Source organism: Euprymna scolopes, chromosome 3 (genome assembly GCF_053919585.1).
Source record: "Euprymna scolopes isolate OS-2025 chromosome 3, ASM5391958v1, whole genome shotgun sequence".
Classification (NCBI taxonomy): domain Eukaryota; kingdom Metazoa; phylum Mollusca; class Cephalopoda; order Sepiida; family Sepiolidae; genus Euprymna; species Euprymna scolopes.
Window position 1 is genome coordinate 149611742 of NC_136484.1, and position 26615 is coordinate 149638356.

Below are 26615 nucleotides of genomic sequence, written 5' to 3' on the forward strand. Positions count from 1 at the left end.
TGCCCATTAACTGATGAAAGTGCCATTTCAAACTGAAACCTGACCAATCGAAAGACCAAACCTCTTCTCGTAGAGTCTGTGCTCTATCGCTCTGAACACTTTCTCACACTAGAGGCTATTATTCTCTATTGCTACAGATGTGTTGTCTTATTTGAGTTGGTGAATCTGTTCCATTTGAGGGTTATTAATAAGGTTTGAAGCATATCTGTAATTAGGTAGACCCCCTCCCTAACCCTTTCTTTTTTGTGCCTTATCTGTCACAGATGTGATATTAGTAATTTCAGTTTCTTCTCTACATACTATTAAGGCATGATTTTTTTTAGAATTGTTAGTTATTCCTTCTTTCTTTGTTCTAGCTCATTTGACTTGTTGGTCTAGTGGTCATTATCAATTTGATGTTTGTTACAGCTTATTTCAGTAGCTTCTTTCCAAGAACTGCAAACTTCTGGAACTCTTTCTGCGGACTGTTTTGCTTCTACCTATAGATTTGGTCTTTTCAAGACTAGTCAATAGGTATCTTCTGTTTTTGCATTAATAATCTGTCATTCATTTTAGCTCCTTACATCAATTGACTTCATGCATGGTCTGGAGCGACTTTTATCTAATATATAAAGTAAAGCAAAGTGTGTGTGTATGTCTGCCGCAAAACCTTTTGACACATGCGACAGATCCTCATAAGATAGGTGTTGTTGAAAAATACCAATCTCAACCTGGGCTGCCTACTGTTGTTTTGATCCCCCGCCCTGCTACTACCAGTTTTTTTTTTTTGGGGGGGGGGGGTCCTTACTACACCACCTACACACAACAGGGCAATGCCGGGTACCCTCACTAGTATAAAATAAATGTGTGAACATAGCTAAAAATAATTGTGACCTCTTCCAATTTTAATTGATGTACATTTTAGTCATTTCATTTCATTAGGTATCACAAACCAGCCAATTAAATGTGGGAAATGGCTAAATTTAGTGAAATTTCCTTTCATTTTTACTTGCGATGGCTTATTTATTAAAAAAAAAAAAAAAAAAAAAAAAGATTTTGATTACATCCAAATGTTATCTTCTCTTACATCGTTAGTTTTTTTTCTTTCAGGTTAAAGTTTGATTACTATTTTTACTGACAGGCAATTTACTTAATGTTGATGTTTATCAACTTGATGCACATAACATTGTGTCTCTGTGCATAGATAAAGTCTCATTTATAGAAAAAATAACTCAACAGTATAGTATTAGTAATACCAAACGACATACCATTTAGTGCTGGACAAAGCATATTCGGCTACTTAATCTGACAGTCAGTTTTTAAATCCGTAATTAATATATTTCTCCTACATCAATCAATATAAAACTTATATGACGAAATTCAAAATAAAATTTTCTTAAAAATGGTATTTTATTTTGTATATTCCAAGAAATTGAAATTTAATTCTGCCTTTATAATGATGAAACTGCAGTCATGGCGTATCTGTGAGCGGTAGATGACTTTTCCGACGCACGCGTTTTAGGTCTGTTCATATAAATACTCAACACGAATGACGTTTCATACTTTTTATGCAATAAAAGAAAAGAAATGTCTTTATTATGGAATTTGAACAAAACAAGTGCAACTTTCCAAAAGTTAGAACATATTTAATTTGAGGCTTTCTAATACAAAAATAAATCCATATAGAAATAGTTCAAACGGTTTGTAATAGCCAATATGTTTATTTCTTTTGTTATAAAATTTAAAAAGAATTTAAGAACTTTTTATGCATGCATTGATAGAAATGATAGCAAGCGCCAATATTTGATGTGTTTTGTGTTTTTGAGTGTCATACATCACGAGCAATGTGCGATGCCATCATGTAAAATCATAAAACGTTTACAAAGTGGCTTATAGAAATAAGGTATACATTTATTTTTAATTATTTAGAAAACATCAGTTTTAGAAAAAGAATATTTTTGATAATGTTCTATTTTAGTGCCAGAAAACAATTGATTAGAAGAAAGTTTGGTGCTTATGCACTTATGTTACCATGCTATTTTTTTTTTTAATTACTATTTTCAAGTTAAAAATATAAAACTTGAATTTTTTTTTTTTTTTTTTAATTATTAAGTGAAAATACAGAATAATTACAAAACACCTTCCCATCTTAAAAATGAATTTCTAAATAACATTATTTCAGCATAGTAACAGAAGTGTATAAGTATCAAAAGTTTATTTGTATAAAAATAAATGAAGAACACGTTTCAACGGGATAGGAATGTTAAATACATTAAATTTTTATGTTTCTACTAAAAACCCTTAAAATGAAACTGAAATATGCAAGTTACCAAGTGAGATTATCATAAATACAGCCATCTGAACTTTCATAGTATCATATTAAAAATTTCATCATATCTTTAAAAAATCTGAAGATGCAGCTTTTTAAAGATGGGTTAGTCTGTAAATTGTGCAAATTTCCTACAATTTTCTATCATAAACTTATATGCATTTGAATAGGACTGACTTAAGACAAAATGTTCAGTGAACCATGCATTTTTCATACTTTGAATGGTCATAACTCCAGTTTTAATGAACCAATTTTAAAAAACTAAAGATAATATTTCTGCATTTTTTATGCTTTTTTTCAATTGATTTGAGTTTATTCGATGTAAAGAAAAAAAATGGTATGGTATTGCTAATGGTGGGTTTAGTATCAGCTTTTAAGTTGTCTTAGAAAAATAATCGGTTAAATACTTTAGTAAATGATTTTTTTTTTTTTTTTTTTTTTTGCTTTATCAAATTATGTATTGGTCTTTTTACATGACTCAAATCTGAGGAGGTTTTTTGTATTAATTTATTGTCTCTCTTTATCTCTACTGTGCTATGAATCATTAAGAAGATTCAATGGGTTAACTGTTGAAATAAATTTTATATGAACAAAGCTCTTTTTTTATTTTTAAGGTAGTTTTGCTCAATGTTTAGACTGGCTTAATTTAATAATTATTGCTTTCCAAATTTTTAGAACCCTATCCTCCAACGTAGACCTCTACTACCAGGTCTCCTTTTCCAACAACAGGGGTCTACGTTCCAACCTTCCAGAGGTTGAAAGACAATTACAGGAGACGAAACTGGACATATTCTTTCTAAGTGAAACTGGCATAGGGCCAACCACTTCCCTAGACGAATTCATAATAAAAGAATACTCTAACTTAACATCTAAATCTGACCCCCAAAATCGCCATGGGCGTGGAATATGTGCTTACATCAAAGATGGCTTTCCATGTGGTAGGGATATCTCCAGAGAAGACCCTAATTTACCTTATATGTGCTTCCGGGTTGCACTAGCTTACACCACTGCATTTATATTTGCCCTCTATCGCCCCCACAACAGTGGGGTTACTATCTTTAAGAGCATATCTGAGAAAATTGACCACATCCTGTTTGCTCATTCTTCAGCTAACATTCACATTTGCAGTGACTTCAATGTCCATAATGTGGAATGGCTGACCCACTCAAATAAAACCAATGATGAGGGGAGGTTCTGTCATTATCTTGCCACTGCCTATGACCTCACTCAAATTGTTCACGAACCTACCCGTGTGCCCAATACAACCGGTCAGTATGCAAGCCTTCTAGACCTTTTCCTCACAACTTCCCCTGAGCTATGTTCATGTTCCGGTCAATCTCCTCTGGGATCCTCCGACCACTCTGTTGTAGCAGTTAAGATAAAAATGAAATGTAATAAGTCTCAGACGTACCTCTCCACCGCACTGTATATCGATACTCTATGGCTGACTGGGATAACTTCCATACATTCATATCTGACCTACCTCTGCATTCCATGTTTAAAAAGGATGTGTCCTCTATAGTACCAGACCTGACCGAATGGTTAATTGTAGGCATAGACCGATTCATACCATCCAAAAAATTCCAACAAAAATCTAACAGCCAGCCATGGTTCTCCCCTGAATGTGCTTCTGCCATCGCGCACAGAAATCACTTTTTCCATAGCTACCAACATAATAGATATACTAAGACTAAAGCTGCTTTCAGGACTGCCAGCAACCACTGTAAAAGAGTAATAAAAAATGCAAGAGAGCTATATGCTCAGTCCGTTAAATCCAAAGTAGCTGAGCTGCGGCTTGATTCCCACCAGTTCTGGCAAATAGCAAACAGGATCTTGAACAGAAGCGTGCATTCTATCCCAACTATCATCAATGGACCTGAGATCATCTCGTTAGTATCAGACAAGGCCAAACTATTTGCCAAGAACTTTGCAGCTAATTCTACCCTATGCGACAAAGGCCATCAACTCCCTGTATTTCCTCCTATAACAGACAACATGCTATACAACATACAAATATCTGTGCGTGAGGTCGCCAAGCTAGTCAAGAACCTTGATTCCAGTAAAGCAACTGGCTCTGACGGCATTCCAGTTATAGTGCTGAAAAAGCTCCAACCAGAACTTGCCCTCATACTTACAAAACTGTTTAAGCGTTGCCTTAAGAAGTGTTTTCCAACACCCTGGAAAACCTCGTTAGTATGCCCTGTATTTAAGAATTCAGGTGAAAATTCATCTCCCTCTCAGTACAGACCAATAAGTATCCTGTGTGTCATGAGTAAGTTGTTGGAATCCATATTATATAGAGAAGTAGGCAACCACCTCAACAGAAACAACCTTCTTAGTGACATGCAATATGGTTTCTGCTCTGCAAGATCTACAGCAGATGTGCTAACGGTTATAGCTCATAGGATTAGTGAATCTCTTGACAAAGGCTTCCTTTCCAGGGCAATTACTCTTGACATATCAAAGGCCTTCGATAAGATATGGCATAAGAGCCTACTTCACAAGATTTCCAGCTATGGTATCACTGGAAATGTTTTCTCAATCATTAAATCATTTCTCTCCAATAGGTTCATAAGAGTAGTGGTTGATGAGCAGAAATCAGAGACCCACAGTATTAATGCTGGAGTCCGTCAGGGGTCCATCCTGGGCCCAACTCTCTTCAAATACATCAATGATCTCCCAAAACACATACTTAAGTCATTCGTTGACATCTATGCTGATGACACAACCATCTATGGCAACACATCAAAGGCCGTAAATGACAAAGTTCTCTCTAATTCTCTAATTTCTTCTATCTTTACATCATCAACGCTCTGATCCCCATCTGGCATCAATTGAAATGGATGGCTCTCGTCTTGGGGAGGCTCCATGTTTTGACAAGCTTCTGGGTTTGACCTTTACTCCTGATCTGAAATGGAACACGTACATCAGGTCTGTTGCCAAGGACGCTGGGAAAATGGTGGGATCCTTCTACCGTTCCAGAAGATATCTCACTACTGATGCAATTCTCTCTGTATAAAAGCCAAGTACGTCCAAGGATGGAGTACTGCTGCCACATCTGGGCAGGAGTTGCTAAAAACTAGCCTACCCTGCTTTGACAGAGTACAAAATAGACTTCGTAGCTTAGTGGGGGATGCCCTTTTCTCTTCCCTGCAGCCTCTCTTCCACAGAAGAGACGTTGCGAGCCTGTCTTTGTTTTATCGTTATTTCCGTGGCAAGTGCTCGTCTGAGCTCCAATTTCTTGTACCCCCTCGCCAATCTTTCACAAGAAACATCCGTCTGGCTGAAACTACTGTCAATAATTTTCCCCACTCTTTATCTGTGCCTAAATCCAAACGTAGATTCCATGAGCAGAGCTTCTTTCTCGGAAGTGCACGACTGTGGAACTCTCTTCCGTTTGCCTGTTTCCCACCTGACTACAACCTGGATGTCTTCAAATCCAACATAAACAAATTCCTGACAAACCACTCCCTTAAGACACTCTATCAAATCTCCAATACTAATGATTACTACAATACTATCTCATTGATTACTGTACAGGCAATAACCTTTATTCCTGAGTGGCCTCCGGGCCTTGATAAGTGGTGACTCCCATGTAAAAAAAAATAAAAAAATATGATTATACATTTGTAAGGATTTTTCACTTATTTGAAGTATACATTTTTATTTTATTTTTTACATTGTTATCCATTTAAAATTGGCTTCTGAACAAATAGCACACAAAGACCACAAATTATTTTTCATTAAATTTTAATGGTCATAATTAGTAGCTAATTTCTGCTACCAAAATAAATTTTGTATTTTTTGGTTTTCAAAGATTTTATGTGCCCACATGAAAAGGGTTCAGATATAATGAAAATAAAATTTCGCTTTTTGATACCTATTAGATAAGATGCAAGAACACGTAAAAGTAATTTTGTGGCCTTTTCAAATTGATGTACATTTTATTTCATTTAAATATTTTGAACCATTTTCTTTTTCTGTAATTTTTTTTTAAACATTGGATTTCTTCTTGCATGATATAAATTTCATCTGTATTTTTTTTTTTTTTGTACAATTGTTATTGGCTTCCTGCCTTTAGAGATAATTACTGCACAATGAATAGTTTATAATGAAGCAAGGCTTGCACAATCTCTATCTGCACTTCTCCTGATTCAGCTTATAGTGGCAAGGAAAAATTCAATGCAATTATGATAAAGAGAAACAACTGATATTGTTTTGAGTTTTCCTTAAATATTAACTGCCCTACAAAGGCTTCAGAGTCTAGTTTAGTCTACCTTCTCATATGCTAAGTGGAGGAAAGACATTCATACCTTTCCCAAGAGTATTAGCTAAAGTGTCTTTACAGCCATTTTTATTTTTAACTTTTCATTGGAAAGTTAAAATCTGATGCAATATATTTTTTTTTACTCATATTATTTGTTGCTTTTTTGTGATTTTGTTTTTAACCGAACTACTTATTTCTCGAGTCATCAGTAAAGGATTTTTGGTTTGTTTGTTTTTTTTTCTTGTCATTCATATTGTTACTTACAGCAAAACAAAAATGAAAACAAAAAACAGATTAACATGAGCTTATCCACCCATAAAAACTGTAGTATTTAAATGACATGCTTCCCTAAACTAATATATCATTTCTTATATTCAGCTCAAGGGATAAACATGTTTAAGTTTCATCATGTAGACAGAGGGTGGAGAACTCTACTATATGAGATGATTAGTGTCTCTATTATGATTTATTTATATTTTGTAGAGGAAAATCTCTTCATTATTTTCTTTTTTAGTCTTGGTGTATTTTATTGTAGACTAGCAGTACTACCTAGCATTGCTCGGTGGGCGTAGATAATAAAATAGCTGAGTTTTAACAGACGTGCAACATTAAAAAAAAAAAAAAATCTTATACTATGCATCTACAGTCATGTTACGTTTTTGAACATACAGCTGTTTTCAACTGCCCCATCTCTCTTAACTGGTTCTTTATGAAAAAAGGAGCTGACTGACTTATCCAGTTTCTATGTTTTTGAAACAAATATTTTTGGCTCCTTCCCCTCTTTGAGTTTTTAGTAACTTTAAGTGTCATATATATATATATATATATATATTAACCAAGTGGAAACCACAATGAATCTGATCTAAATTTCAACAATTTATTAATAAGATTATTTTGTTCTGTTTCTCCATGGGAACTGGATGTGATACATGATCAAGTTTGATGTGAAAAATAGTTGGTGTTCATGGTTGGGTACAAGTACCTACAGGTTGTTCTATTTGACAAAAATTATTTAAAAAAAAAAAAAATTTTTTTAAATTCATCATATGAACCCATTCAAGAATGGATATTTTAGTTATTGCATTTTAAATTACCTGTAAATTTAATAAATACCAGTTTTATCAAAAATCAAGTTTAAAAAAAAATACAGTAAAAAAAATGAATGTTCTCAAGAATGTAGAAAACTATGGGGTTATTTTAAAAAAAGTTCATTTATCTTAGTTATTAATATTTTTCATTCTCCTCCACCCCACCCCTACTATCAGAAATAAGACTGTACCACTGACATTTTTAGCTGTATTTAAAAATATGAAAAAAGTCAAAATTGCATATATCAAAATAGATGCTTTCCTTAGAAATTTCATGCTTTTACCCATTCTTTAAATTTATCTCCTTAAAAAAAAGAAAGTATTTACACTTTTAAATAATTTGTTCAATTGATTTTATTGAAAAACCATTGTGATTTTTAATGTTTTAACTATTTTTCTACTTGTGTAACACTAGGTAAATATAAGTCGGAAATAAATGTAAAAGCTTTCATTTATTTTGAGGTCATACTGATTTCATAGATGACTGATAAGCGCAACGGTTTGTTTGCATTATTTTGTCTTTTTTAAACCGTAACAGCTCAATTAAGGGTATCGTTTGATGTGTTCTGATCTTGTATAACATCATTGATAAATAAATGTTATGCTTTTATTTAATAATTGGGCACTCAGTTGGATTTTTTTTTTTTCATTAAAACAAACAAAAGAATTTTTTTTTTTTTTCCTAGGGATTTTTGAACTCTGCTCTATTGTGATTTATTATCAACCAATTTCATTGATTGGAGTTTGTCATTTGATTTTGTCTCGATTTATGAACATCACTTTCAATATCCTTATACAATTTAAATCACTTTTTCAGACTTTACAATTTTTAAAGTTTACAAATTTTTATGCTAACTAGCAACTCTTTAGCAATTCTATACTTTTATTTTGTTAGTTATTTCTTCTGAAGAAAAAGCCTAATTTTTGAAACTATGGAATAAGGAAATCTTTTGTATTCTGTTTTTTGTACAATAAACGGACTTGCCTCATTTAATTCCGTGTGTGTGTGAAATACAACCGTTAGTGATGTTTTTATGTTTCTGTTTATACATGAAAAAATTGACAAATTTGCTTAGTAACACATACTGTTTTGTCATATTACTGTTACATATGCAAATTACAAAATATTATCAAAGAAAAACTAGAAAATCAAGATTTAGAATTTTAAATGGTTTGATTAAGTTTAGATTACAATCATGCTTCGGAAATTCAATTTTATTGATATTGCTTACTAGCAAATATTCCAGTAGAAATTTCATGATGCTTTCCACATCAATTTGTATAATTTACTGTTTACTTTCTCCCGTAAAAATAATTGTCATTGGTAACTAAATGTTTTTTAAATACATATTCTGTTTTTTTGCTGTAAAAATAAATGTTTGCTAAATAAATTTCTAATCAATTGAACGAATTTCAATTTTTGCAATGTATTTATTTAAAATTGTACTTTTTTACTTGCTGGAATGACATTGATTTTGGAATAATTCATTTTAAAATCGGTAAATTCAGAAGTGTTTACCTTAGCAGCAACATATCAATCACCATCTTTGCTAATCAATGTCATTTTGTATATATTTTTGAGCATGACAAGTGATAACGTACATAAAAACATGAGATGTGTTATTGTTACATACTTCAGACAATTTTCCCTTTTTCATTGCTGTAATTTATAACCTATAAGACCAATATTTAAAAGTAATTTGACTTCTTGAAGATAACTCTAAGTTAGTCCTCCTGTGAAGGAAACATGACTCAAGACTATATATTCCACCCTATGCACTTGTGACAAAGAATATAAAAAATTAAATCTGCTACCCTTAAAGCTCGAAAGCTCTAAAAACAATCTGAAGGGAAATATTAAAATTCGACATGGTCAGTTATGCATAATTTTCGTGTTTCCCCTCAGATTAGTAATTTCTGAGATTCCTATAGCCTTACTTTGTGGAATGGGTTAAAATAAGAGCAATAATGCAAGATCAGGGAACACAAAAAAAAAAAAAAAAATCCGTGTCTATGCAAGGCTATAAATAAGCTGAGCTGAACACAATATGGAAAGTAATAATTAAGGACATAATCTTAGAATTTTAAATGATAATGCAATAGTTATAAAACAAGCTTAGGAAATGCAACATGAGTATACATAAAAAAGTAGTCATTAAATATTGGGTTTATAAATCCCTCGTTCCCTCCCAAAAAAATGATCTTAGACACATATTCAGTAGGTAATCTAAGTGCATAAATATTTTTTAATGCATTCTACTTGAAGATTTTGAGTTCAATTCCAAGTGAAGCAACTTAAAAAGTAATCAAATTTTCATTGTATATTGTATTAGCTGCTTCTACCCAACATAGCCGGGAAGTTAAAGTAATGCTGTTTTGATGTCTTATTCTATAATTATTTTATGTAGTTTCCAAAATTTTCATATTTTAATGAGGAATATCAAAAAAAAAATTGAATAAAAAAAAAAAAAAAAAATGGGTGATTTGGTTTCAAAGAAATCGGAATGCATTCTAGTAGATCTAATTTTATCAGTAAAATATTTTTTTTGAATAAATTATTTCTAAATAGGATTTTTCAAAAAATGATATGTAAGTCGCGCAAGTGTTTGGTTGAACTCTAAAAACGTAAACAATAAAAGAGAATTACTCATGCACTCTAAGCTGCAACTTTTTAGTTAACAGCTAAATGCAGTGACCCCTCTAAATTATCATTTTAGCTGAATTAATTACTAAGAGGTTATTCCAAAAGACTAGGAACTTGGCATGATTATCAACCACGACAAAGATAAAGAGTAAGTCTAATTACTTCTACCGAGAGCTTAAAGTGGATTAGGTTCTGAACGTGATCGAGAGAATAATTGAGCAGCAAACGGTCAGATAAGCAGCAAAAATGCAATTTGGTTTTATGCCTTGGCATAGTATCACAGGTGCTATATTTATCCTGAGACAAGAGAAATCCCTTAGAAGAAAAATCTGTATTTTGCTTTTGAAGAGTTGGAAAAATCTTGAGTGTCAAGAGATGTTGTTTGGTGAGCTTTGTGTAAACTAGGGAAGTTGTTCAAAAATTGTTAGAAAAATAACACAATTAGTAAAGTTTTAATGCTAAAGTTGCAATGCATCAGGGCTCTCTACAGAGTCTGTTACTTTTCATGTGTCTTCAAAGGCATTATCAAGAGTTCTGCACAGGCTGTCCAGAAGAGTTGCTCTAACAGTATTTATCCGTGAAACAATAGCAGGTATACTTGTCAAGTTGAAAACCTGAAGGTTTTATAAAAATGAAGGAATGCTATGGAAAGCAAGGGTTTGAAAGTGAATGCCACGAAGAAAAAACTGTTGATCAGTGATTGTAATGTTGAGAAAGAAAAGAGAAAAATTCCCATGTTCAGTTTGTGGTAAGGGAAGTCAGGTTAAACTCATTTTCTGTGGCATTTGTAAGAATTAGATACATAAAAAGTGCAGTGGAATTTCAGGTAGGTTGAGAAAGGACAGTTTGTGTGCAAGAAGTGTAAAACTGGGACAAATGCAGACTTGGATATAAAGAAAATATGTGTGGATGGTTAGTTATTGAGGTTAAGAAATCTTATCTTGGTGATACCATTGAGGCACAGGGTTGAGAATTAGTCTTCTTTTCCCCTCTTAGTGTTGTATCTGTTCTGTTATGATATCATCAGGCATTAATTTGTTGGTAGAGGAGGATGATATGGTTCGTTTGTCATATCATCTTTGGTCATTACTTCCTCCTTTGGAGTTATGTTGGTTCTTCATGATATCATTCTCCCAGACTCACAAAAATATGTAACTGAAAGAAAATGTATTTATTAATATCTGTATAAATCTTTCTGCCAACCCAACACCTTAAAAAAGTAAATATAGAAAGTTTTTATTTGGTTACTTCATTGCATTATATTGACATATATCGTGCAAATATTTTGTCTATTTATCTATAAATAAATAAATCCAAGTATTTATAACATTAGTCTTAACACAAATTTAGAAATATCTTCATATTGAGTGATTTAAAAAAAGAAACAATTTTCTAAACTTTCGTAAATATTCTAACCAGTTTATTGATTAAAAAAATAAATATTGAACATCACATATGAAAAGTTAAATATTCAATTTTTATAAAACTTCAGTAAGTCTTTTAAAAGCTTGGGAAAATAAATGCTAGAAATAATTGGCAAATATTGTCAGCTTCACAGGGGTGGCTGCAGTGAGCCTGATTTGAGTTGCTAGGGATGATGCAGTCCAGCTAAGAGTTTGGGCCATATTGTACAGCGTTGTGGGGTGGCCTATGACGCATGATGTGCCTTTCACAACTGGGTTTCCAATTTTTTGTCCAGCCACTTTCTTTGTCGAAGGGGTTTTGAGGTTCATGACAAGCCTCTTGTTCCAATGGCAGAAACCTTAAGCCAGATTTGGTTTTGGTTCATTGGAGTGTCCACGTATGTCCTTGACATGGCTTTGACCTTGCTTATATGTGCAAGCTGGCTAAGTATGACTTCTCCTTTTTCAACGCAATGGTATGTGGCTTTCTATTAGGGACCAGTTCAGACTCTCTGGTGAGGCATGTTCCTGTGGTTTTTACTTATAGGGGGTTGTTTCACCTCACGAGTGTGATGACTCTCGGGGCTCTGAGCCTTTCCGGTAGTGATCTCTGTGACCTCTGTTCGGATGATGATTGGGACACTTGAGTGTTACAGTGCCTACATACGTGGCATTAAGTTACCTAATTATCAGAATAATTCCAGCTACAAAGAAGACACCCAAAAGTCTTCCCATCGTTATTGTTGTGGAGTGTGTTTTACAAATTCAAAGTTTAGTTTTTAAAACTTAATTTTTAAGTTAATTGTTCTATTGTATTTAAATTCTTTTTAAACAAATCTACAACTCTTGTTTTGTTCCCCCCCCCCCCGCCAGTAAGTTGTTTGATAATTTTTTGTTACTAAAAACACAAATTATCCCATATTTGTGTTGTAAACTAGTTATCTGTCCAGTGCTTTCTTAATTGGTATATTTATTTGAAATTTCTTTTGTGTTTCTTAATTTTTTTTTTCTCTTAATTTTCATGTATTTGATGGAAGGAAAGTAAGTTTATACTAAGACATTTATGTACTTTTCTTTTTATATTTTGTTCTTTAAAACGAAGGGAATAAATCTGTACTGTACAAAAACAGTTACTTCCCTTTAAAAAATTGTAGCTATGTGAAAAAAAAAAGTAAGATTATTTTCTGGAAAAATACATTCTATTTTTCTTAACATTAACCAATGTTCAACAAAATAAAATTACTATTCAGAATGAAATATTAGTTTCATAGGACACAAGCTATCAATGACAAAAGTTGATCTGAATTGTTTCATTTTATTAAGAGAGAAAAAAAATGTTTTCCATCATTTTTACTTTATTTTTTTATTAGTCACTGCAATTTAAAATTCAATATTTTCCAACATTTTATCTATTTTATTCATAGATGTTTGGGGTTTTATATTGTATATTATTTTTTTTATTATATATTTTTGCATATATTACTGAAATTGGTCACTGTATTCTAGTAAAATAAATATTTTGATTCTCAATTTTCATAAAATTAAATAATCTTTTTTTTCTTTTCAATTAGAAGTCAGCTGCAAGTTGCAAGCAATCAGGGCAAAATGATAAATCTGGTCGATTGAAGAAAGATGATTCATCTGGCAATATCAGTGGAAGCCATTCTCATAATTCATCCTCTTCACGTTATAATTCTGATTATTCAAAACTTCATCGTCAGCACTCATTTGAAAATTATCAAGAAAGTAAGTGTAACTTTTATTCATTTTATTTTTTTTAAATGGCTTCAAAGTTCCTTTTTGTATTTTCATACCAGATATAGTTGTGCTAATAATGTGGTCACAATCCTCCTAAAGCATGTGGCAAAAGGATTTAGTTATGTTAATGTGTTAAAAAAAAAAAAAAAAAAAAAAGTTTAGGACTTCTCACTAACTCTGCAATTCATTCCAACTCTTTAATTGTAATTTTTAACATGTTTTCTTTCTCTCTCTGCTGTCAAAAATTCAATGCCTGTCCTCTTTAAGTTGGTCTTCCTATAGTGTCACTCCTCTCATATGCAAATTAAATTTATATGTATATAAATGAGCCATCTACAAGTGAAATTTTTTCTTTTTCCCTACCTCATCCCGTCATCGGTCAGAATAAAGGTGCTGTCGCTTGTGTAATCGTTTTGCATTACCTTCACCACATTCTCCCCCTGATGTCATCACAAATAGTGAACTTACAGACCACGTCATGCAAGAAAAAAAAGAAAAAATAAATAAAAAAACGCTATCAATTTTTTTCAAAATTTTCACGGCCTGTTGTTCTATCATTGTTGTTAAGCGACGATATAGAAAAAATGGCTTTACCAATCATAGATAAAATAACGGTTTTGATTATCGGTAATTATCAAGGATATTCTGAGACAAAATTTAATTAAGATCTCTCCCAGACTTTTACACTAAAGTTCTGTAAATTTTAAATAAAATCTGTTCAAGCGTTTTGAAGTCTCACACATACAAAGTTGCATTTATATAATTGTAGAGATATGTAATGCATTGGTTTGAAACATCACCAATGTACACATAGTGTGTTTAATGATCTATCTAGTTGATTGCAAGGACTGGTCAATTTATTCATTGGTTTGAAGACGTCTTAATATGGCTCTTAATGACATCATATTTTAATGTTAGGAAGCATTTGTTTATAAAGTGAAGAATTGCATTCCAGAATGAGAATTGTTGGCACTCAACCAATCAGAATGGACAGATTTTGGCGAGGGAGCCTTTATTATTTATGAATCAGAAATTGGAAAGATTACGGTAGATCTATGTATGTTATAGCCAGTTAAGACCAGTGTAATAACAGAATCTGTGGAACATGCAGAATTCCTTCCAGTGACAACTGGTAGTGGGGGTGGGACTAAATATTTAGAGATAAAAATCGTGACTCCTTCCTCTAAAGATGTGATGGTGATGCTCGTAGGATGTAATGTAGCATTTTACTATCACAACTGAATGTGTCTATAATGCTATCCGAAAGTTACATAATATAGTGGCTATTAGCCTAGATGTATTAAATTTGTATGTGGCATCTGTTCTTGCAAACCTACAATGCTTTGGTCAAGAGGAGAATTTCTGCAGTCATTTTATTATATATGGAGATTAAAAGGTTTCATTTTTCTATTAATGATTGATAAAACATTTCTATGAACTGCTATTACACATTTTAAATGAATTAAAAATTTTGAGCCCTTATTGCATCACCATGCTTTATTTTTTTTTTTTTTGTAAGTACTTGTAGGGTATATGGTTAGAAAGAAAAAAAAAAAAAAAAGAAACGTACCGGGCGTATCTGCATCGCTCTTTGGGAAAGAAGGAAAGGATGGCCAGCGCATTTGTATATGTGAAGGGCATCTTGGGAAGGCAGAGCATGATGGGAGAAGCTATTTTTTTTTTTCCTGTCTCTTCCTTTTTTTTTTTTTTTTTTTTTTTTCTAGATAGGAGGATATAAAAGCTGGGAAAAATTCCCTGGGGGAGCAGAGAGAAAAGAATCATGAACATCTTCTCTTGAAAAGAATTTCGTATTGCTGACGTTCGGATTGTGCGGTGTGACATTGGTGGCGAGAGGCCAAGTGTGGTCGATTGGAAGAGGGCAGAAATGTGCTGTTGTCGAGAGAGTGACTCACTCCTTCTCGAATCCCAGAACTGAATCTTGATTATAACCCTAGAGTACTTCCACAAAGTGTGCTCTTGATGAACTTACTGCACTTGTCCTCCTCTCCCAACATAAATACTCTCAACCAATCAGACTAGTCATAAAATCCCATCACTTCACTGTAGGTGCCAGATTTTCTCTTCTGATATCTTCTGTCCTCGGACCATTTACCTTTGCTTCCTATTTCCCTGATCGTACTTCAGGGTTAAGATCGGACCGGCGGTTTACGCTGTTGTTGAGTTGGCTTATTCTGTGTACTTCTAGAAGGTTTACCCTCTCAGGCTTTTTCGTCTCCCTTTTTGAGAAAATGTTACTTTATTGCTAATTGCATGAAGTGCCCTTACTGGGGAATACTGACAGGGCTACCTGGGCATTTTTTGGTCAGCCAGAGTGCCCTTTCTCTAGGATGCTGGTTTTTCAAATCCCACTTTCCTGACCTTGTATCAAATCTTCCTGCCGTGGGAGGAAATAAATAGAAAATCTTGCTGCCTAATTCTTCACCAGGTTTCTAGCTTTTGGCCCTATCACAGTATCCCTTTCTGTTCCAGCAGCAATAGGTTTTATTTAAAGAAAATAACTTTTTTTTTTATTTAAAAAAAAAAAAAAAAAATGCTTGGTTTTTATAAAATTAAACCATCACAATCCTATAATAAAGGAGATTTAGTCGCTTTCTGAACAAAACTAGAACTTATTTTAAACTAACTTGTCATTATATTTACTAGTATTATTTATTGTTTCCTGGTGTTTACTATGTATCCATATTTAAAATAATTTTATTTTAAAATTGTGTATTTGTATTTTATCAAATATATTTAAGAATAATGCATTTAATAAGTTTCCTAATGAATACCATTGTAGACTGAAAGCTGAGTTGTTTTTTGTTTTTTTTTTTTTTTTTTTAAGGAATGATTTATGAAAAAAAAAAAAATTACAAAACAAATACAAAAATGCTTGAATTCCCACAGCCTTGAAAAACGTGCTCATCCTCTTTTAAAATCAAAATGCTATATCTAGTACAAATTCTCAGTGATCTGGTGATCCCTCGGACCAACTACTTGATTGTTATACCTCCCAAAGACTCTAATATATTTCTAGTATTAAGAAATATTATGAGAAAAGAAAATAGTTTGATACGAGTAGATGCCCCAGCACTACATACCCCTGCCTCCTCACTCACTGCATGCCACTATTATTGGTGGAAGATTTCTTTTGTCTGAATTGAACCATGAAAATATCTGAAATCATTTGAGCTAGCAGTACTACAACTCTGGTAGTTTGTCATTTGTTATTTTTTGTTCATTTTATTATAAAATTACATTTTATCTCCTAAATAATTTGTACTTAATTTAATTGTTTTTTTTTCTTTCAGACAAACGTTACTTAAGCAATCAACCTAAGTATCGACATCATTCAGTGGATGATGACTATTATTCATATCCATATGGTCATTACAACAATTACTACAATGGTTACAACACTGGCTACGATAAGTACAATATGCAATATGGTTCTCAGCCATCTTTATTAAGACCACCCAGCAGGCAAGAGGCAGTAAAATATCAGCATCCTAATTCTCGTTTTCCTAATCAGGTTAGAATTTTAGTTTTACTTGCAATTTTATTTTTTATTTTCTCTGCATTGTTTTTATCAAGTGATGTCTTGATGAAAGCATTTTTTTTTTCTTTTATTTGTAACTAGCAGGGTTATCCAACATTGCCCGGGGCAAAAATGTAACCAATTTCTATTAAACCTATCTCTTTCTGTTCATTCCTTTCCTCCTCTCTAGTTTTACCCTTCCCTCTCCCCAATCTCCTCTTTCTTCTCTGCCCATCTTATTCCTCTTTAGCTGGACACATACACACAAACCTTTTTTATATAATAGATTTCTCTAGTAATGAGTCTGCATTTTCTTTTCAAATTAGACACGCTAATACTGAAAAAAAAAAAACCCTCACCTCCCCCAAAGAAATCTGGTCCAAATGACTCCCAGGGACTTAATAAATTCTAAGTTTTAGATATTCTTCTAGGGCAATGTTAATCAAGACTATACCAACTTTGTGGGTGTTTGTTTTGTAGTTTTTTAGCTGAATGTACAAACATGCTCACAAACAACTGTCTTTGATTAGTAGTATTCACCCAGCATTGCTTGTGTGAAGATATATTGCTAGTTGGAAATAATTTTAAATAGTCATGCTTATAATTTTTTGCTTTCAAAGAAAAGTTAATGAGGTCAAGTAATGAAAACAAAACAATGATGTTTTTTTTTTTTTTTTTTTTTTTGTTTTTTTTTTTTTTTTTCGAAAACAGCAAATAGCTTTAACGAATCTAAGCAAATTATTTTCATTCTAAACCAGTAATACCAGTAAGAATAATTATTTAAATGGTTTAAACCTTTTTAAAATGCATTTTTGCCGATATAGTCTTTGTTGAATTTTATTTCCGTTTTATAAAAAAAAAACAGAAAAAATCTATTTTTAAAAATTAATTTCTTTGCGTTCTAATATTTCATGAACCTAACCGAAAATTGTCTCTAACTCCAGATGGAATTGAAAGAAAATTTTAATGGTGTCTTTAGATTCTTTGAAAAATTTAACCCTTATTGAGACTTAATTGTATGTTCTGTTAACAACACCCAAACAAACATTGACTTGTATAGATTATTATTGCACTTTTCATGCATTTATTTTTTAATGACAGAAGAAATGGAATTGTATATTTATAGAGAAAAGATTAAATTCTGCTTATATCCAAATTTTATCAAAATGATTCAAAAAAGAAAAAAAAAAATGACTCATCACAATTTGATACTGAAGGGAATTTAAATATTTCTCCACTCTAAACTAGCTGTTTTGTGACAACTACTATTTGCTGATCAAGTTAGCCTTACTGTATGGGTGCAAAACGTGGGTAATAGGAGTATATGATTTTTACACAATAGATTTTTGACTGGTATTAATTTAGATTAAGTTCTCCAAATTTACTATCATTTATCTCCGACCATAGAAAACCTCATCAAAATCCTCATCTCATTCAGCCAGATATATTTTACCATGCTCCAGGTGTCTGGACATTGAACCAGATAGCTTCAAAGTATCTAACTGCTTGTCAAAAAGACGAGGTTCAACTAAAGATGTAGGTTTGCAATTTCAAAAGATCTTTAACTCTAGTTTGACTTCATTATCTATGCATCTATAATTCATAAGTTGATGACAATTGAAGTACCTGAAGCTCAAAATTGTCATATTTGGTTTGCAGCGATATATTTTGTATCAGATCGATCGGAACTGATTTTATTCGCTTTGAGTAATAATCACAAACGAGGAAAGAACTATTAGCCAAAATTCTGAAGCAAATTATTTAAAAAAGAAAAATGTATTAATTTAGGTGCTTGTCAAGAATTCCTTTTATATTAACAAGCAAAGAAAAATATTAATGATGTACATATCCGTGACAGAAAATTTCATAAATTGATAAAAGTAGTTTTATTTTTAAATAAGAAAATCAAATTTTATGGCTAACCGAAAAGCGACTCTGGCATGATTTTGAAAAGTCTTAAAAGTGAGAGAATTCAACATAATTAAAATTTCCAAGTTTTTTGTTATATCTACATTAATCATTTAAAGAAAATTATTTATAAAAATAAAACTTGATCAATATATGTAATTTTTTGGGATACAATATTTTCTTTCCATCGCAGTCATGTACGTCTGAAAGATTGTCTATGGTTTTTCTCCAAGAAAATAATTCATATTTTAATGACATAAATTCGTTCGAATTGAGAGCGAACAGCATAATTGTGTTTTTCTTTCCTGATGAAAATGTTTGGTTGTTCTCAAGAGAAAAGGGTCGGATTCGCATTTCTTAGCAACTATTTTTTCACTCTAGCTGGTGCCATCCTAATTCTCTTTTCATCTTCTTTGCAATTGACATCAACCTCACATGCGTTAGATAAAAATGTCACTGCCTGGAACAAAAAACGTTTTCTTGTTTTTTTCATACTGCCGCCTCAAACCACGCTAGTGCTTAAATTTGCATTTATCTTATCTTTCGTATCGGACAGGTTTCGGGTTCAAATGCCAACACTTCTCTATAGAACGAACATGCCAACCATTGACGCTTATTGCTGTGGTTCTCCACACTGCTATTACAATATTGTACGGATTTTGTATTTTTAATATGGGAGAAATTCTATTTAAGCACCTTAGCTTATTCAAAAATGCTCACAAAAAATTACTTCCACAAATTAAGATTATTCCCCTTGAAAAGCCCATTTAAGTTGCTGCCAGTTTTAAAATGATTTTTCTATTTTGTTTCAGGTTCCTGGTTATCAAAACTATTATGATGTTTACCCACAAGACTATCATCATGGGGGAGGAGGCGGAGACCCCTATTACAATAATCCATATCCAACTCGACCAGTGAATGGTAGAAAGAATTTGTATGAACGTGAAAATCGGCTTAGCAATCCCAAAAATGAAGTAGACTGCAAAGATCGGGAATATGTTGAGCGTTCAAACAAAGAGTTCAGCAAAGATAGAAATGTATTCAATGATGAATTTGTAAGATTTCTTGATTCACTTATTTTTTCTTTGAAATATTATTTTCAAATTTTTTAATGCTTTTTGAAATATGGCAGTTAAAAATATATTGGCAAGAAAACTGGAATTGGTCTATATTTAGCCATTTTAGGAGAGAGAGATATCTAAGGACATGTTCATAATATAGGAATAACCTTGAAACCTTTTAATAAGTGGAAGAGTTCAGATCTCTGAATACCTCAATTTTCTTTTTTCTAATTCTACTTTAGAGTAAATTGAGTGAAAATTAAAACTTACATAACTAGACTTGGGCTAAGTGGTTAATGACACAGATTGAAAACCTCAGTATGTCAAGTTCAAATCTAGTTTTTCACAAACATTTTCATTAAAACTCACACCTGACTTCATGTCTAACCTCCTGGAGAGAAGGTAACTAAAATAACTGGATTTGGTAGCTGATAAGAATGTTATTTTTGTGGTGGGCATTTGTTCAAATTTTTAGAAACAACAAAATCTTGCTTAACTATAGTTTAAATCTCATTAAAATCCTAGCTATTTCAGTCAACTCCCTTTTATATAATTTTGAAATCTTTATGCGTACCATTTGATTTTTCATGAAACACTATTTGATTCAATCATTTATTTCTGTAAATATCAAATAGATATATAAAAAAAAAAATTTTTTTTTTTTTTTTTCATTTTCTTTGACAAAAAATTATTTAATTAATAAAAATTAACAAGACAGTATTTCTGATTTATATTTCTTTCAGTAAATTTTGATTTTTACTCAAAATGGTGGCCACAATGTCAGTTAATCATCTGCTATTTTAAAGCATATTTCAGATCTATTTATATAATAAAATACAGGTTTTATTTTTCGTAATAAAACTGAAAAAGAAAGCTATTTTTTAATACCAAGTTGTTTGTGTACACTAAAGCACAAACTTTTTAAAGCATTATTTTAAACTTTTTAAAACATTATTTTTTAAATATAGCAGACTATTAGTTGATATCACAGTCGGACACCATTTTGAAATAAATTTACCTTTCTATACACCCCATGCCAGAATTATATGCAAATCGATATTTTTGTTCTAACTCCAATAGTTTTCAATCAAAATTTGTGAAACTTTGCACATTATACAGCAACACTAACGAATGCGCAGATATAAAATTTTAAGCTGATCTGCACAATAGCGAGCAAATGGCAGCCATTTTGGTGGCTTGCAGTTTTTTCAATGTGCCAACTTTATATGCAAGATGGGATGTAAAGGTGCTTTAAGTCAAGCTGAGAAGTCTAAAAGTGTTCAACAGCGCCATAAGATTTCCACCTTAGAAATTGGCAAAGAATTACACAGTGATCATCGTACAATAAAAAAATATTGTATTAACGCTCAACTTTGCAACGGACGTTCTGACAAAGGGAAAATTCGTAATGCAATCATTGGCAATGAGCTGGTAGAACCATTCTGAGTCGCAGATCGAGTGAAAATTACCGCCAAACTCTACATTGACTTCATTAAGGAACACTTGGTATCCTGGCATAAGAAGAATTTTGCATTCCAGAAAAAGATGATATTCATGCATGATAATGCACCGTCTTATTCTGCAAGGATAGCCACTGAATATTTGGAGAGAGGTTTTGCCAGATATGGGAAAATAATGCGAAGGCCAGCCCGTTCTTCAAATTTAAATCCCATCGAAAATCTGTGGAGCATCTTGAAACAAAATATTCTCCGGAGAAAGGCAGTACAACTCCAAGGATGACCTGGAATGCTATTCTGACTGCTGTCAAAGACATTTCATCAGATGAAATTGAAAATTTGACATCTTCAATGGTCCAAAGGCTTTTTGTTGTCAATAAAAATGGCAATTATAAGGTATTGATTGTACTATGAAACGATATTGAAGTTATTTGTTCTTTATTATTGTTGTTCTCAATTTACAAATTCCTAGAATAATCAATGTTTCGATGATCTTTTAGCACTTCATCATATTTTAGCATTTGTTTGCATATAAAGTTGGCATGCTGAAAAAAAAATGCAAATCACCAAAATGGCTGCCAATTGTTTATTACTGTGCAGATTAGTTTAAAATTTTAGATCTGCGCTTATGTTAGTGTTGCCATATAACATGCTAAATTTCACAAATTTTCATTGAAAACTATCGGAGTTAGAATAAAAATATCGATTTGCATATAATTCTAGCACTGGGTGTAAATGTTTAATTTGTAATAAAAATATAAAATGACTTTCAAACTTCAAATTAATGTAATTTTATTGGCACTTAGATCTTTATATCTTCCTCCTCCTCATTATTTCCCTTTCTTTTTCCTCCTCCTCATTATTTCCCTTTCTTTTTCCTCCTCCTCATTATTTCCCTTTCTTTTTCCTCCTCCTCATTATTTCCCTTTCTTTTTCTTCCTCCTCATTATTTCCCTTTCTTTTTCCTCCTCCTTTTTTCAAATTCATTTTTTTCCTGCAATGTTTTCGAAGTATGAAATTACTGAAAAGCATTGTGATGAATTGATTAAAAAATCTGTATAAATATTTTTAATTGAATTAATTTTGTTCCCACCCCCCTTCAAAATGTTCTTTTGAATAAATTTTTTTTTAATTCTTTCAGCCATCATTGAATGGTAGAAATGAGGTGTATCATAATGACAGCAATTACCTATCGACTAACGGTAATGGTGTATGGGGTGAGCATTCAATTTACATTTTTTTCTCCAAATCAGAATTTCATTCGTTTTTTATAATTTTCATTATGTTTTGAATTATCTGCACAAATTATTTTGTCATGAATTTCAAATATTATTATAATTCATAGCAAGCAATATAAATAGTTAATCTTAAAAATGTATTCTGAAATAAATCCTATTTTAAGCCTAAAATTTAAATCTAAGTTTTTCAAGTTTGATTTTGCATCAGAACTTTGGAAAATGAATTAATCATCTCATAATTTTATTTTTATTTTATTTTTTTTTTTTCCTATTTAGATCATTCAAATTTTCTGGTGTAATTTCTAAAATTAATTTTTTTATTTTTTTTTTTCTATTTAGATCATTCAAATTTTCTGGGGTAATTTCTAAAATTAATTTTGCCATATTCATTTTAACATCCATTTTACATGGTGGAATGTGTTGGGTGCCTTTTAGAAATTGACTTAACTGAACTCTCTCTGGCCAGGTCTCTATTTATCCTTCTTTCTTTCAAGTCTGTTATCACTTCATTTCAGGTTTCCTTTGGCCTCTTCCTATGAACTGAATCTGCTACTTTGACTGTATTGAATTTACTAAACCAAGAATTTTCATCCATTCTTTCAACATTGCTATACTATGAATGTCTACTCTCTTGCAGACATCTTTCCATACTGTCCATATTTTAATCTTCTGAAGTCATCAGATCTAAGCCTGTCTTTAAGACTTGCGTTGCACATCTATCATATTATTCTCATATCATTTATCTTCATGCAATGCATGTCTTCAATCCTCACTGGCCAAGTTTCACTTCTATACGCCCATGCCTGATAGATTCTTCCCTTGGTTGACAGTGGTAATGTTTTGCTGATTAGTAACAATAAAAAATTCCCTGAACTCGCTCCTCATTGTTACAATCACACTAACACCTGCTTCACCATGTGCCCCAATAATATCAAGGTAACAAAACTTCTGAACAACCGCAATAGTTTCAACATCCATATAAACTGTCAATCGCTTTATTGCAGAGTAGTAACATATCAATATTTCACTAAATATACGTCACAAAAAAAAATGAAAATTGTATCATCAAACAACTGTTTGAAGGTTAATTATTTCCCAAAATTTTACTCAAATTCATGCGATATTCACAAAGTTATGACATTTTCTTTATTATCAAGTAATTTATACTGTCTATTACTTTATTGTAGGTCTTTTAAAATGACAAAAAATGTTCGATTAACGGTTATCGAAAAGGAAAGAATTGTTGCTGGACTCGCAGAAGGATTGTTCATCAAAGATTTAGTTATGGAGCTGGAAAAAGAGCCAAGAACTTTGGCTTCATTCGTGAACAACTCCAACACTAAATCCAGGAAGGATAACGGCACTAGGAGAAACCTTTCACATAGTGATATTCAGAAAATTTGTAGGGAAGTCAACCGAAATCCAAACACCAGTGCTTCCATTTTTGAAAGAGCTGGAATTGCTCCAAGATCCAGACAGGCTTGATGTAATGTGTTGAATGAGATGGCAAGGAGCATCAAAACTATTCCAAGGCCTCCATTGAGCAAACAACATAAGGAAAAACGAAAGGCTTGGGCACAGAATTACATGAAGATGGATTTCCAACGTGTCCAATTTACAGATGAGACCCGTGCTATTCTTGATGGTCTGGATGGATGGGCTAAAGTTTGAAACTCTAACAGAACTCCAACCCCTTACAGAGTTCATCGTCAACGAGTAGGTGGAGTCATCATGTTTTCGGTGGGAATCATTAGGGATAAGTTGGTTGGACCATTCAGAGTTCCAGAGGGTGTAAAACTTACCAGCAATGCGTACACAGCCTTTTTGGATAAACATTTATCACCATGGCTAGATGACCTACCATTGCTACGTCGCTTTCAGATGATTTTTATGCATGACAATGCACCATCCCATTCTGCTCGGATGACTGCAGCCTTCCTTGAATCTATGGGCCTCTTTGGAGCAATTCTCATGACCTGACCACCATGTTCTCCAGACCTTAACCCCATTGAATATCTCTGGTCAATGTTAAAAAGAGGAGTTAATGAGGGAGGAGAGCAATTTATTTCAAAAGATGCCTTGTGGAGAACATAGTTGATATTGTTAGAGCCATAACTCCTTTTTGAAATCAAACAATTGACTTCCCCGGAGGACAAAAGGTCGTTTTAAGTTATTTAACAAATGGATATGTCGATAAATAATTAATTTATTTGAGGCTTAACACCTAGGCTGTGCTTTTTCTCATTATTCTTTGACAGAAAAATATAAAAAATAGTTTGCATAAGACATTGTATTTTTGTCCTAAAACAACATTTTAAAAGACCTACAATAAAGTGAACAGTGAAAATTCCACGATAAAGAATAAAATGTCAAAACTTTGAATATCGCATGAATTTGAATAAAAATTTTTGGAAATAACTAACCTTAAAGCAGTTATTTTATATAATTTTCATTTTGTTGTGACGTATATTTAGTGAAATATTGATATTTTACTAATCTGCAATAAAGCGATTGATGCAGTTTATATTCTCCACATTGGTTCTCCTCCATTTCCATTGTTTTTCACTTTTTGCACACAAAATGATTATCCTCAACCAGTAATTTGGATTATTATTTTTTTCTCCTTGTTATTTCAAGATAACCCATTACCATCCAAGTCTGGGAACTATTATTCCAAAAATGAAATAAATTTTGTGGATTATCAAGGACCAAGAGACAATGATCGATCTCGCGCTGGAAATGGCATCTATAGATTTATGACCCCCAATAAGGTTAGTCACATCTATATTTTCTTTTGTAAAACTTCTTCCGGAAAACATAAATGGCCAACCTAAAAATGATTGAACTATTTCTAAAATTCACCAAATAATATTATGCATGTAATTTTTTGTTTTGTATAGGATATGATTTTATTAATACCTCTTTTAGAAAAAAAAAAAAAAAACTTTTTAAAATTCTTTTAATCATATGACTATTGTATTGTAACAACTTGTTTTTAATGCTAAGCATAATACATAGATTTGATTCGATTCAACATTTTCACGTTTCATCTTTTTAATGGCCAGTCTTTAAATATTGAAATTAAAATGTGATGAAAGGAATGGCACCCTCTCTTGTCTATAGGTACAATCCTTGGAAAAGAGTCTCCTAGTTGCAGTCGATTAAATTGATGTGTGTGTGTATATATATATATATATATATACACACACTATTATATAGAAGAAACTTGTTCCCTATGGACTCGGAAATAACTGGGCCGATTTTTAAAATTTCACACAAAGATACTTGATATGTCTGCCAGTGTTTTTACGTAGGTGTTTGATAATGGAAAAAATCTTATTAAAAATCTAACTAAAGCAGGCAATTAATCGATTTGATTAAAAAACTCGGAGATTTCACGGACTTTGATAACAATAAAAGTATGAGGGGGGGGGACGTTTGTTGATCTTCATTTAATCTGACATCGGTTTTCTCTACTAGTGTGTGTGTGTATATATATATATATATATATATATATATATATATATGTATATATATGTATATATGTATGTCAAATAATTAAAGTTGTATATACCTTCCTTACAGGTTTTTTTTTTTTTTTTAAATTTGAATAAATTTTCAATAAGATTTTTAATTCATATTATATATATATATATATATATTAACCATTTTTATGCCATAGTGTTCCATGCTTATGCAAGCATTAGTGTAGAAAGTGATAATTACTTTGGTCAGGAGATTCTAACACGGTCCATAAAGCTACCCTATTATAAAGTGCCGGCAAAAAGAAAGTCCACACGTGTAATTTTTTTCAAAAACTGAAAATTTAAGCTAAATTTAATGTAACATTTTAAACAACCTATACCTCATTTAATTCACCTTTTATTCCTATTTAATTTTTTAAATTGACGTGAACACTAGAATATTTTAATTAAAAGTCAAATA

At 32.0% G+C, this 26615-nt stretch overlaps 1 protein-coding gene across 1 annotated transcript in view; it reads left to right on the forward strand.

The window, feature by feature from the left end:
- Window positions 1-26615, forward strand: part of LOC145259745 (uncharacterized) — a 99941-nt gene that overhangs the window by 63104 nt on the left and 10222 nt on the right. Inside the window, exons 3-7 of the mRNA XM_080117453.1 lie at window positions 13282-13456; window positions 16780-17000; window positions 19727-19969; window positions 22574-22649; window positions 25308-25441. Coding sequence (XP_079973579.1) covers window positions 13282-13456; window positions 16780-17000; window positions 19727-19969; window positions 22574-22649; window positions 25308-25441 — 849 coding nt within the window. The remainder of the gene's footprint in view (window positions 1-13281; window positions 13457-16779; window positions 17001-19726; window positions 19970-22573; window positions 22650-25307; window positions 25442-26615) is intronic.